At 39.5% G+C, this 12,511-nt stretch overlaps 5 protein-coding genes across 5 annotated transcripts in view; 2 read left to right on the top strand and 3 right to left on the bottom strand.

The window, feature by feature from the left end:
* The window catches only part of LOC109542730 (guanylate cyclase 2D), a gene marked incomplete at its 3' end in the record, with an annotated part of 99,595 nt that overhangs the window by 55,143 nt on the left and 31,941 nt on the right, over positions 1-12,511 (bottom strand).
* LOC109542769 (MFS-type transporter SLC18B1) overlaps positions 1-12,511 on the bottom strand; it is a 41,255-nt gene that overhangs the window by 6,579 nt on the left and 22,165 nt on the right. The window contains exon 2 of the mRNA XM_019912139.2: positions 373-853. Coding sequence (XP_019767698.2) covers positions 373-467 — 95 coding nt within the window. The 5' untranslated portion in view covers positions 468-853. The remainder of the gene's footprint in view (positions 1-372; positions 854-12,511) is intronic.
* Positions 5,862-6,848, top strand: LOC109542771 (uncharacterized protein C1orf198 homolog). Its single transcript, XM_019912142.2, has 2 exons — positions 5,862-6,348; positions 6,405-6,848. Exons 1-2 carry the CDS (start codon positions 5,992-5,994, stop codon positions 6,525-6,527), a joined length of 480 nt encoding a protein of 159 aa, XP_019767701.2. The 5' UTR covers positions 5,862-5,991; the 3' UTR covers positions 6,528-6,848.
* Positions 6,836-8,673, bottom strand: LOC109542770. The gene is made up of 4 exons (XM_019912141.2): positions 8,571-8,673; positions 7,662-8,515; positions 7,264-7,418; positions 6,836-7,200 (listed from the first exon to the last, which is right to left on the bottom strand). Exons 1-4 carry the CDS (start codon positions 8,618-8,620, stop codon positions 6,988-6,990), a joined length of 1,272 nt encoding a protein of 423 aa, XP_019767700.2. The 5' UTR covers positions 8,621-8,673; the 3' UTR covers positions 6,836-6,987.
* Positions 9,702-12,511, top strand: part of LOC109542760 (fibronectin type-III domain-containing protein 3A) — a gene marked incomplete in the record, with an annotated part of 23,931 nt that continues 21,121 nt past the window's right edge. The window contains 1 exon segment of the mRNA XM_048662436.1: positions 9,702-9,744.

Raw genomic sequence — 12,511 nt, 5'->3', positions numbered from 1 at the left:
CACTATTTTTCATTCTTTTCTGTCATTTTTGAGGCGAAATACCCAACAAGAAGTTTGTAAAAAAATGAATCCGCCTCAACAATATAGAACTTATCTACACTATCACTATATACAGGCGAGAGAACGATTTGCCCCTTTGGGGTCCCCAAAATTTAAAAAGTTTCACACACTCTGTAAGACTCAAGCCCTATGGATACTTTAACTCATTTAGAAGACATTGAAGCTCCTTACGAGAATATTTTTTCAAAAGTCGTTTTCCAACCGTTCGGTAAAGTCGATGACTACCTTTGAGCAGCGCAAATTTGTCGCCATCCACCCCTTAAGAAGGTCCCCAACCAGCGTCAAAATTCTCTGAATTTTTAAAAAACTCACGTATTTTCATTTTTCACACTGCTTTTCCTTTTCCAGCACAGAATATTCTTGTTGCTCTGCTGTCGGTCAGCGCATCCAGCCTCTGCATGTCCCATGATACGAACCAACTTCAGCGGCTTCGAGGACCCCCAAAAACCAATCCGCAAATTTTCACTTCTTCTGCTCGAACCATTGAACTAGTAGGCACGTGAACCTCCAGAATTCGTCGTTCTTGGTGGTCGACCAGGTCAGCGAGATGATTGCGCGTTTTTGTGAATATTTGAATTGCAAATCGGAGCCAATAAGGCTTCAAACTCAAATGGCCAGTCAATCAACTAATCAGTCGACACAGGATGATTTGGCCGGAAACCTGGTTTTATTTTGATTACCTACAGCGTAGCGTTCATGAGGTGCGATTTAGAGGGGGTACTTGCGTGCGGTTGCAATGCTTCATCGAAGACTTCAAGGAGAGCGGAAGGAAAATCGGAGAAACCACTCGGAGCTGGAAAATAACCAGTTGATCATTTAATTGTCTTGCAGATTAGGATCATATTCTTATTATCTTCTCAAAAAGTTACTGCAGTTCAAATCCAAATCATCTATTGACCTCAGCAGTGATGCGAAAATGCAATTTTCGTCCTGACCTATTAATTTTAATGCTGTTTATTATTACGTACAATTAAGTATCAAACTCGTTTTTTCTCATTTACTATCCGAACGTAATTTTCCATGACCCGACTGCAAAAAATTGTGAAAATTGCGTCTGTTGATTTTTAAACGACTAGTTCTTCAAGGTGAAAGGACTCTTTTGCTCCTGATTTTATCGCTACCTTCTTAAACATAGTGCTCTTCTGATTGAAAGCGATTTTGCGCCAAAACAATGAAATTTCCAGTAAAACTGTGCGGAAACTCTTAGTTGCTCCTGTTAATCTCGCTACCTCCTGGAACAAGCAAAAGAGCACATTTTCCAGCAAAAGCCTCCCGTTTGAGAGCTGCTATGCCCAAATTTGAAATAGCGGAACGCTAACGTTAAAACTTCTTAAGTTAAAACTTAACGATTCATTGGCAATTTTGTCCGGACAATAAGGAAATGGAAGACTGCCATAAAAAAATGCATTCTACATGCACCCCTGCGAAAAGAATCGCTCGCATCGCATCGCGCAGCTCGGTCGCCTTTTTGCACGGACTATTGGTAATTTTGAAGGAAAATCCTATGCTGTTTACCGAATGCTTTAACTGAGTTTATATGCATTCAAACTTTCCTAAACCACAGCGCTTCGCTTCATTAAAACTAATCCTGCTTAGCGATTCTTCCTAATGCTAATTCAACCATAACACGAGGCGATTTGCATGCAGACCATCAAATGGGATTCCTGGCTCATATTTTACCGCTCTTTAAATGGTAAACAAATCTACTGACTGCTTTCATCTTGAAAGCGAATATTTTAACCATAACTTAAACATTAATTTTTCAAAGGGAAACTTTCGGGTGATTGGCTTATCTGCTAGTAAGTACTAGAGGTGGGATATTACTTCTTCTGCAATAGCCGCAACCAATATGGCACAGCAGCAGTAGTAGCAGAAAAATATATTTTTGCGTTTAAAGCCGGAAAGTTGGGATAAACGGTTATTTTTCTGTAACAAGGTTCCAACGTTCCATGTTGGTAATAGGTTTCAAAATGCGGTTCCAAAAGGAACATGTTACTTTTAAAATTTTTCATTAAACATGCGCAATGATGATAGTAGAAATAGTAATGACAAATAATGATTTCGTTTATTAAAAGAATAATTCTTAACTAAAGCTCTTAGTTAAAATAAAATATTCTCAAACCTAAAGAACAAAAGAACTGATAATAAACTAGATAAAATATATAAATAAAAACTGATTAAACAAAATATACGCTTTATTTGCAAAAATATTCAAAAATCTAATTTTTATTTAAAAATGAATTAACGTTTAAAAATAAAAATTTTTGCAGGTGATTTTTACTGAAATATTTATGTTATTTTAGCGGTTACGTTAAATACCAACCATCCCTACTAAGTACCTATACAACCATACAAGCATGCATGCTAACAGGGCATTGTCCAAAAAACTTGAACGCCATTGCTTTTATCCATTATTCCGTTGCAGAGAGCCATTATCCAGTTTATCCACTAATTTTTGGCAAAAAAAAATTTTTTTTTTCAAACTATTCCTTGACCGGTGGACAAATATGGTAAAGTTACATGACAAATCAAATTTGATTGATTGAAGAAACATTTCCTCTTTGAGCTACAGGGGGAAGACGAAGAAGTTTGTGCAGGCCGTTATGGAAGGGAAATTTTCAAAATTGAATAAAATTATCAAATGACATTAGAATTGGTTATTGGGATGCTAAAATCCGGATTTTTTATGGCTAAATATCCCAAAGCGATATATTTGCATTACGTTTTCATAGCTTCCATGAATTCAAATTATCTCATTACGTTCTAATTGCTATACAGCAAATTTCGGGGGTCGAAAGAAAAATTACGACTAATGAATGTGTTGAACGAAAATCACATTGAATTAAAAATGCATATTTATTACCGAACGGTGGAAAATACCCACTTGAACGAATCGTGAATAAAATAGAGGACTCTTGAATTAATTATCAATCACGTGCCATCAAAGCGGGTAATTTCAGTTATCTCGATATTTCCAACTAAACATGCCGGATTTCACAACAAGCGATTTTCGGACTGGCTGGAACTCCGGCTATGATCCCGACATTCACATCTCAAAAAAACCATCTTTTTGTTGGGTCCTTGTTGGAATTCCATCCATGTTTGCGCCCTGTGAGACGCCAATTCCTAATGGATTTTAAATCGAAAATTTCTTTTACCTTCCATTCACGGTGTCGCCAATGGAGAATAGCAAATAAATCCATTAACAACAAACCGAGCGGTGTTTTGGTCTGCGGAATTAAATTTTCCACCTTAAATATTTTCCTTTTCATGGACGTGCAACGACAATAAGGCATTTGAACCACGCACCGTCTGTATATACAGGACGCGAATTAGTTGGGTCGGGTCGAGCTTTGGCTTCACAAAAAGAAAACGTTGTTTTGGGTTGAAAAATTCAGTCTTCTGCCCCGAAGCAGTGAAACAATCCGATTCTGAAGCAGTGTGCCCACATGCTAATCCTTGCTTCATTCTGGAAATAATGTCTAAAAAATTGCTATATAAATCACCCAAAACGTCATTCGTGTATAGAATATATTCGCTTTTGTTAATAGTTCAAAAACATATCTTTATTACCATTTTTCAATTTGCTAAAATAATCTTCTGTTAGTTTTTTAAATTTGAGAAAACAATTTCAAGAAATTATCAAGTCAGTCACTTTGAAATCATCTATAAGATGGAAGCAAATACAAAAGTCTGCGGGTAGAAACAGGAAGCAACCGTTAAACCGTTTGCAAAAAGTGGGGGTGGTTTCAAGTTTCAAATCCAACAACAGCATCGCGTAAATGGAGCAACCGTTGCGAAGTTAGCCGCAAACATATTTTTAATGCCACGTTGCCACTAGAGCTATAGTATAGTATATTTTCAATGTTGCTGCTGTTGATTATCTCATATGAATCATTTTTTATAAGATGCCCTTTATATAATTATTATCACGTATTATAAATATTTTCATAAAATGTTTTGGAATGTTCATGTTAAAATATGTCGTATTTGTCTTACTGAACCTCCAGTAAGAGACGTCAGTGCGTATTTCTTTCTAGTCACAACGGAATTTATCTCCTACCAATTATAATTATAAAACATTTTGAAAGCGACGTAAATTTATCCAGCGGGTTAAAATCAGGCAATTTTTATGAAACTTCGCACCTTTAAAGCAAAATGTCTCCAACAGATAGTCAAATTTTGACATATCTGTTTGCATTCTTTAGCAAAATGCGAACTTTTATAAAATAGAGCGCAGTCGACGTAAACATCCCTTTGGACAAAAACCAGACGATTTTCCTGAAACTTTCAGTGCCCTTAGCAAAATCTTAGAGTCCTCTAGCCCACATCCTGATAGTGCTCACCACTACGCCCAGAGGGTGCTTCGCGCCCTTACCAATGTGGCTGTCACCAATAGTTTGATAATCTGTAGCTGTCACTGCCGTCACCAAAAAAATCCTCGACGGGCGAGGTCATCTCGGCGCCATTTTGCTGGCCAGAGTGGAACAGCGACATCTACGCAAGTGGTTCGAGCGTTGTTGCTGGGTTGAGGGCCTTAATTTATAGATATCTGTCACGCAGTGTCATTTGGCGGTATTGCCAAGGCGTTCAGAATTTCTATGAAGCTGCAAAGCTCATAATTTATTGGTAATCGGCATAAACAAATTACTATRTGATATTACACAAATCTTGATTTTTATAATTATTTATATGGTTGTAGATGTATTAGTTGCWAGAATACTGTCTTTCTAMGCAAGAAAAWATTGATACTTTGTCAATAATCGGTTTATCAGTGGTGTGATATCCCGRGTGTGACAATYCAGCACTTTTCCATGATTGACATTGGGGACAGAAGACAACTGCTGCTTGTCTTTATCTATGTTTATCTCTGGTTACGTGCACGACGTGTTTTTCGAAAACTTGAGAATATTAAAAATCCGTATATCCAAATAAATATGAGTCAAAATATAAAAACCGTGCTGGGTGCCTCAGTAGTATGATGTGCCTTCAAGACGGTAATTACGGTATAATTATGGCTTAAAACCCCGCAAAAATGTAAAGGAATGTTGGTGTTTAATTGAAATACTTTTGATTATTTTATTATTTCGTGTTCTATACATACAGGTGATGCCGCTGTTCTGGACTTGAGGCATTGAAAACGCTAGGGATCACGTGAGAAAACCACACACGAAAAATTTTCGCATAAGAGAAAAGTAAGGTTGTCTGAACCATAGATTAACTAAGTAGGCCTGAACCTAATTGCTCTTCTATTAATGTAAAACTATTATCTGTATTTTTTAATTTTCATCGATTTCTATTTTGCGATTAGAATGCTTTTTTGGATTGACGGAGAGCAACAAAAGTAAAATGAAGCAATTGTATCAATGCAAATTGCCATAATTGTATTTGAACACAATAGAATAATCTGTGAATGAACGAAAATACTCGTCTATCAATGTAAAACTATTAACTGTATTTTGTTATCTAACTTTTGACCAATACTAAAATTTGTAATTGCTTATAGAATTTTTGTTATGCGCTTATTGCGAAGCACTTTAATTGGGATTAAGAATTATTAATGTTCAATCTGATGTATTTATATATAAATGTGTCTGATTGGATAAGCATTTCTCAATCTCGGTTAAAGTATGCACCCAATCCAATATAATTTAAAAAAGTTATAGACATCCAAAAGTAGATATCTATACCAATCCAGAAATGGAAACTACAGGTTCCTGTATTCACAGCTGATTTTTCGGTTTGAGGGGAAAATTTTGCACTGTCCAACAGAATAGATGGCGCTGATGCATCTCTGTCCCGTGTCTAGTAACTGTTAGAGGGCTATCTATATCAGTGTTTATCAATGGGCGAGGTTCTGTTTACAAAACAATGTGAAACACAGGAAAATCCCGTTACAAAACTGTAAACACCGGTATTTAGGTGCCGAAAATGGCCCTAAAACAGTTGGCAGCCGAATATTTCGGCAATTTGAATCCGATCGCGTCAAGAATCAATGCCGATCTGCAGGACACGAAAAACGCATACGAAGCTGAGTGGAATAAACTGTCTCTGGACGAACAAGAGCAAATCCTAACAGAGACTATCATCAAACCGGAAGTTTCCGTGCTTTACAACCAGCTGGAAGTTGGAACCAACGAGGATTTTGCAATGAAAATCGTCCTGGATGATCATTGTTCGTATCGCGACGAACATTCGGGACCGTTCAGTTTCCGATCAAGAAGCCAGAGAAACCTGACGATCTTTGCTGAACCGCCCAGAGAACCCAAAACCAAATTTGTACCAAAGGTAAGAACCCACACAGCCTTACAGTTCCCTAGTCTGACAAACCTTAATTTCTGCAGCTTAAAGTACCACCGTACACTCCAGACTTGGACCTGGTGGAACGAGGAAAAGACGCTGATAGTTTCAGTTCCAACTGCAACAGTTTGCCCAAAACGGGTCTCGACTTTTTGGACAATTGGTAGCCACTTTAAGTCTCATAAGACAGTGTATTTATAGGTTTCATATTCTACGACTGCAAATTAAATGAACAAACCGGAAAAACCTTTCGACACTCTGTATGTCCCAAACGAAACGTTTAGGTCTATATACATTTTCGCCTAATTTGCTTTTTTGTAGTAGAACATGCAGATCGAAAAATATGCAGCCCAAGTTTGGGTCGCCCTGTATTTATTTGTTCGTGTTGGTTTTTCAGGCGAATGTTTTATTTATTTTTGTGTAGTTTTCAATCGACTGAAGTCGACTGTTTGCGTGTGTTTTAAATAAAAATGCATTTTACAGTTCAACTATACAATCACTGCTTTAAGAACCTTAATCGGAAAAGATCAATTTTTTCTAACTAAAATTAGACATTTATTTTTCAATAAAAAAGCAACTTGAATAAATCTAACAAAAACTACTAAAACAAATTAACTAAAAAAACCTCTAAGCTCTTGCAGGTGGAGTATTGGCATAGCCATGCACCAAGAACACGCTCTTCTTCTTATTGGGTCCTTTCCAGCACACGTAACCAATCACAATCGTGTTTATGCCCACTAGGATGTTTAACATGAGAATGATGATCCAGGCAACTTCCAAATACAATGTTTGATCCAGATGCTTGGCACGTTCTGACGCACTGACGTCATTGTCGGTGCTCTGTGTGTGTATGGTATAAAATTGACTTTTAACTGTCACAGTGACTGATAGTTTGACGTTTACCTTGATCGGCTCCGCTCGGTTCACTTCACAGCAACAGTCGGCCAGTTTCGAGCATGCTCGGGTGCAATTTACGGTGTCCGATTGCTCCCAAGCACGAAACCCATTGACGTAAGGACTACATTTCGTGTTCGTAACTACGCAAACGCAAAAAGCGTCTAAAATATAATAGAAAAACAATAAGAAAAACGGTCAAAAGCTTCCTAATGATGACTAAATCGGAACTTTTGTCCCTGATCATTGCAGAGAAAATAAACGCTAAAAAAAAACTGACTTCACCCTCAACTTTTAAAGTTTCCTGTCAGTTAACTGAAGATGACTAAATCGAAACTTTTTCCACTTTTTCCAGCCCCAGAAAGCTGTAATGTAATAGCGCTGACAACGCTGAGACGGTTACTTACGTGAAGCAACTAGGCTGATTCTATCCACTACAACTTCAGCATTTTTGTCCTGTTTTTGGTCTGCTTTGAAGTGCTGCTGCTGATCACTCAGGGATTTATCAATTGCTCCACTTGCATGCAAAAAGTTGAAGGGTTGTGGATCAGTTTGAGGGCTGCTATCCAAGAAAGGCAAAGCTTTTGCCAATGGTCCTTCATCGTCCAGTGTCCACATGCTATCCAAGAAAGGCGGAGCTTCTGGCAATGGTTCTTCATCGTCCAGTGTCCACAACAGTTTCCGCCCTGCAGCAGGTTGTTCTGCTTCTCTTAAATTGTTCACTTCTTCTGCTGATCTTGGCCTATCTTGCTCTCTTTCCGGATCAGAAAGCTTCAAGTCTGCGACTTGATCAGTTTTGGCTGTTTCTTCCGCAGCTGCATTTTCACTTGGACTGATGTTTCCATTTCCTTCAGCAGTTTCCGCACCTCTGGTCAATCGATGCTTCTCGGCTGCCTCCATGGAATTCTGGATGATAATGGTGATGTTTTTTCCGCCTGGCGTGCTACAGGCTGGCAATGGTTGTTCGTAATCTTCGGCGGATCTTCGTTTCTTGCAGGGTGGCACATCATGAACCAGAATATAGCGGGGATCATCTGAGCCTTGCGCTCTCTTGGTTCTGTTGCTGATCTCAGTTTCGTTGGGCTGGTTCTGATGCTCTGAACCACCTTCCAACTCCAACTCATTGGTCTTCAGCTCTTTGCTTTCTGAGTCAACTTGCCCCAGTTGGCGTTTTTTGATAATATGCAACTTCTTGCCAACGTATCGCGCACTGCTGCTGAGAGTCGACACAATTCCGCCCTCAGTCTTGACGGGACTGGAACTTTACGTTAAAAAACCATTAAACAAAAAAAATTAGAAAAATAATGAAAACTTGCCTGGACCCAACCCACAACACCACAAGCACAAAAACTGGAAGCAGCTTCATGGTAAAATTCGGCCAAACAATCTGGCATAAACGTTATTTTTCGACTTAAATACTAGAGCGCCCCCGACTGACGCAGCTGCCCGACCTTTTCCAACTCATTGGAAACGTCTGGATTAGACAGAGATGCTTGCTCGGGAGGGGCAATTGAGCGAGTCGGAAGCGAGTGCAAAACGGGTACTAAAGTCCATTTTGTAAATCAATGGATGGTTTATTCAGGGGCGTGCTGGTACTTCCCTAGACAAACCGCCTCTTGAGCATTTTTTGGCTTTGTCTTTACCATTACCAATGTTTTAAATATGACAATGAGGCAATTGGCCGAGTTGGAGCGAAGCATTGATGAAGATCAAAGAATCGAGGTTGACAAAATTTGAATATTTTCAAAACTTAACAAGACTTGTTCATGTGAAGACACAGAAGTTTTTCGCATAAAATATTTGAATTATTTTGTCATTTTTCCCGTTTTCTCCCCCATGCCGGCTACTTCACTGCTTGCAAATAGTCAGGTAATGTTCTAGAACCTCTCTTATCGGCTGTTTTCGCGATTTAGTGCTGAATTGATCGATTCACCAGCTACAATTCGAAGGAATTTCAATGATAATTTTTTGCTGCTGGCTTTTATTGGTTCAACTTCCGTCCTTTCATTTACGTTTTGCACTTGCCTTTATCAATCGTTTCGCAGATAAGCCTGCACTTGGAATCGTACGCCACAAAAGTAAATTTCCACAGGAAAAACTATGAAAGTTGGCGAAATGTTCTCCACATCTTAATCTAGTGGAAAATTACTTACTTTTTGCAAAAAAAAATTCGTCCAAAGAGGGTTAGGTTTTAGGAAAAAAAGTGCTCAAGGTGAAAGAGTGATTTTTGCAATTTTGTCTCGTTAGAAATAGAAAGCCCAATTAGAAAATCAGGGTTTAGCGGCGCTTCGCCAATTTTACGCAGCTGTCAAGAGCACTAAGACACCTATAGACAGTTCCACCAATAGCGCGCACCCCAGCCAAAAGATGACGCCCATCAAAAGTCAACTTCTCCAGTTTTGGGGTTGACGTTTGCTGTCAACAAAATCGATAAACATGGTGGAAAGGGATGCGGTGTCCGGTGTTCGTTTGCAGTGTGATCGGTTTAAGGTGAGTTTTTCGTAGAATAATTGCAAGAATTTCACAGAATTCCCCCGACTAACCTAGACGAATGGGCGTGGAGCGGTAGGGACTGCATGTAGTTTTCTTTTAACTGAGAAAATGGGGTTCATACGCTGGTTTATGTGGGCGTTTGGTGGGGTTTTCGACTTGTTTTGAAACAAAACCGGAAAACTATCGGACCCGATGCTCATCCCGATGTGGGACATGGTTTTTGAAAGGGCTACGCGGATTGTTGCCCAATTTCACTGTGAAAACTTGCTCACTAGTGCAGAAAACATTATTTTATTTATCTGCCCTATTGGGCACTTTCATACTTTAAACGGCTGCTTGTTATTGCAAACGGCTAAAAACCCCAGCCGTATGTTGCCAAAGTGGACAGTTCTTCATCGGTTTTGAATATTTTTTTCAGCAATCTGAAGTCACTGTATCCCATAAAACTTCTGCGGTAAATGCAATCGACCCAAATCAATCCCGAACGAACATAAATCAACATTGATAAGAAATAATCCCATAATCATCGCGATAACATGAATCAACACGTTCTTTCAGCCGGTACCAGGCTGCTGCGCTATTGATTTGGAAATGTTAAATGTCTTCAGCATGCCTTTTACACTTTCAATTACAAGCAGCAGACAATCGACAGTGACTTATTACTTAACGATTATATAATCCGCTTAAAAAAGCCGCACAGGATAATTATTCAACTATAATGTTGTAGCTGAAATGTCGACCTTTTTCGTGCAATTTTCGTATAAAAAACCCGCACTATGCAACTTTCACCGCAACCGATTTTTTCGTTCGGTGCAATTTCTGCAAAGACGATTGCGAACAATTCATTTGAATCAGTCGGCCAATCAGTGGCGCAACAATTTGCCACCCGCCCCTTCGGGGCCAAGGCGTCGCGACGCTCTCCATCGGGAAACGACCTCATTGTCGCCACTTATCTGCTCGATTTGGCTCTTGGCAACAGGACGATGATTGACGATGTCTGTTACAATTTCTGCATCCAATTTTTAAAAAAAGAACTCGCATTCCGCAACAGTTTTCGATTTTTCCAATTATTTGCCCGCGCTCGTAGAGGAATAATCCCGAAGAGCCGCCGGATGATGGGTATTTTTGCGGATTCCGAGTGGTTTGCACGCCCACGTTGCTGAAGAAGCGGCCGCGAAGGTCGCAGCAAACGAGGTACTATAAAAACGGGTTCTAGCAGCGCAAAAATGTGGTGCCAACGTACCCGGATAGCTGCACAAGACTTCTGTGCATGCAAACGAGAACCGAGAAATTCCTTGAATTTCAACTGGCAAATGCCAACCAGTGGTTTAGAGGATGCACCAACTGAGCAAATTTCATCAATTCAATATCTTTCGATGCAAATCCCATGTACGTATTCATTATATTAGTCAAACTGCTCAGAAAGATTCACTGGTTCAAGCGATTTTCCTCTGTTTCCGAACTTGATACGTTTTTGACGTTGTTACACATTTCAAGGGTTGAAGATCACAACTGGAAAACTAACCTCAAACAGACGCCCTCAAGCAATTCAATGTTTCGGATTTGAGTCCAGATTTAGCACTAATCTTGCTATTTGGTTGCAGATTTAAATGACAAAAATTTAAGATGGAAAACTACTCGAGTAGAAGGTGGTCCGCATGCTTCCAAGACTGATTATTCTAACCACAACCCTCAAATGTGCTCAACGTTCTACTAAGGCTAACTCTGGCAAGAAACATTATTTTATTATTTCCGTAATCGAATAATTCGACTGCTGAGTCGTTGAGCTCTTCGATTTTTCCCTCCACCCACCCTCCGGCTTAGAGAAGCACATAAAATTGAGGGGCTGAGTAACAAGGACTTCTGAAACTTTATGTCCATCTGCCAGAAAAATGTTTCCCTAATCATGGGTCCTTGATAGAGGCTCATCCCGCCCTCTAGATAAACGTTTTGGTGATACTAACCATCGTTTTCATTCGAGGACGCCCAAAAACGTAAAATCTGACCAATCGAGATGAACATGAGTACTTAGTGTGTTGTCCTTAACCTAAACACGCAAAAATTGAAGATAAAAAACTACAGGGGACTCGAGTAGAGGGTGGTCCGCATGCTTCCGAGACTGGTTATTCTAACCACAACCTTCAAATGTGCTCAACGTTTTACAAAGGCAAACTCTGGCAAGAAACAACTTGCATTTATTTCCGTGACCTAATAGTTCGACTGCTGAGTCGTTAAGCCCTTCGATTTTTCCCTCCACCGACCCTCCGGCTTAGAGCAGCACACAAAATTTAGAGGCTGAGTTGCAAGGACTTCTGAAACTTTACATCCATCTGCCGGAAAAACGTTTCCCTAATCAAGTGTCTTTGATAGAGGCTCATCCCGCCCTCTAGATAGGCGTTTTGGGGATACTAACCTATTTTTTCAATCAAGAACGCGAAAAAACGTGAAATCTGACCAACTGAGATGAACATGAGCAACTAATGTGCGGTCCATAACCTAAACACGCAAAAATTTGAATTTCAACTGGCAAATGCGAACAGTGGTTTAGAGGATGCACTAACCGAGCAAATTTAGTGTCAATTCAATATCTTTCCATGCAAATCCCATGTAGGTATTCATTAAATTAGTCAAACTGATCAGAAAGATTCACTTGTTCAAGTGATTTTCCTCTGTTTCTGAACTTGATGCGTTTTTGACGTTGTTACACATTTCAAGGGTTGAAGATCACAACTGGAAAACTAACCTCAAACAGACGCCCTCAAGC

The sequence above is a fragment of the Dendroctonus ponderosae genome, unplaced genomic scaffold (genome assembly GCF_020466585.1).
Source record: "Dendroctonus ponderosae isolate FM_Combo_2020 unplaced genomic scaffold, Dpon_F_20191213v2 Dpon_F_20191213_11, whole genome shotgun sequence".
NCBI lineage: Eukaryota > Metazoa > Arthropoda > Insecta > Coleoptera > Curculionidae > Dendroctonus > Dendroctonus ponderosae.
Note: the sequence above shows the minus strand (reverse complement) of the source record. Positions and strands in the feature narration are given on the sequence as shown.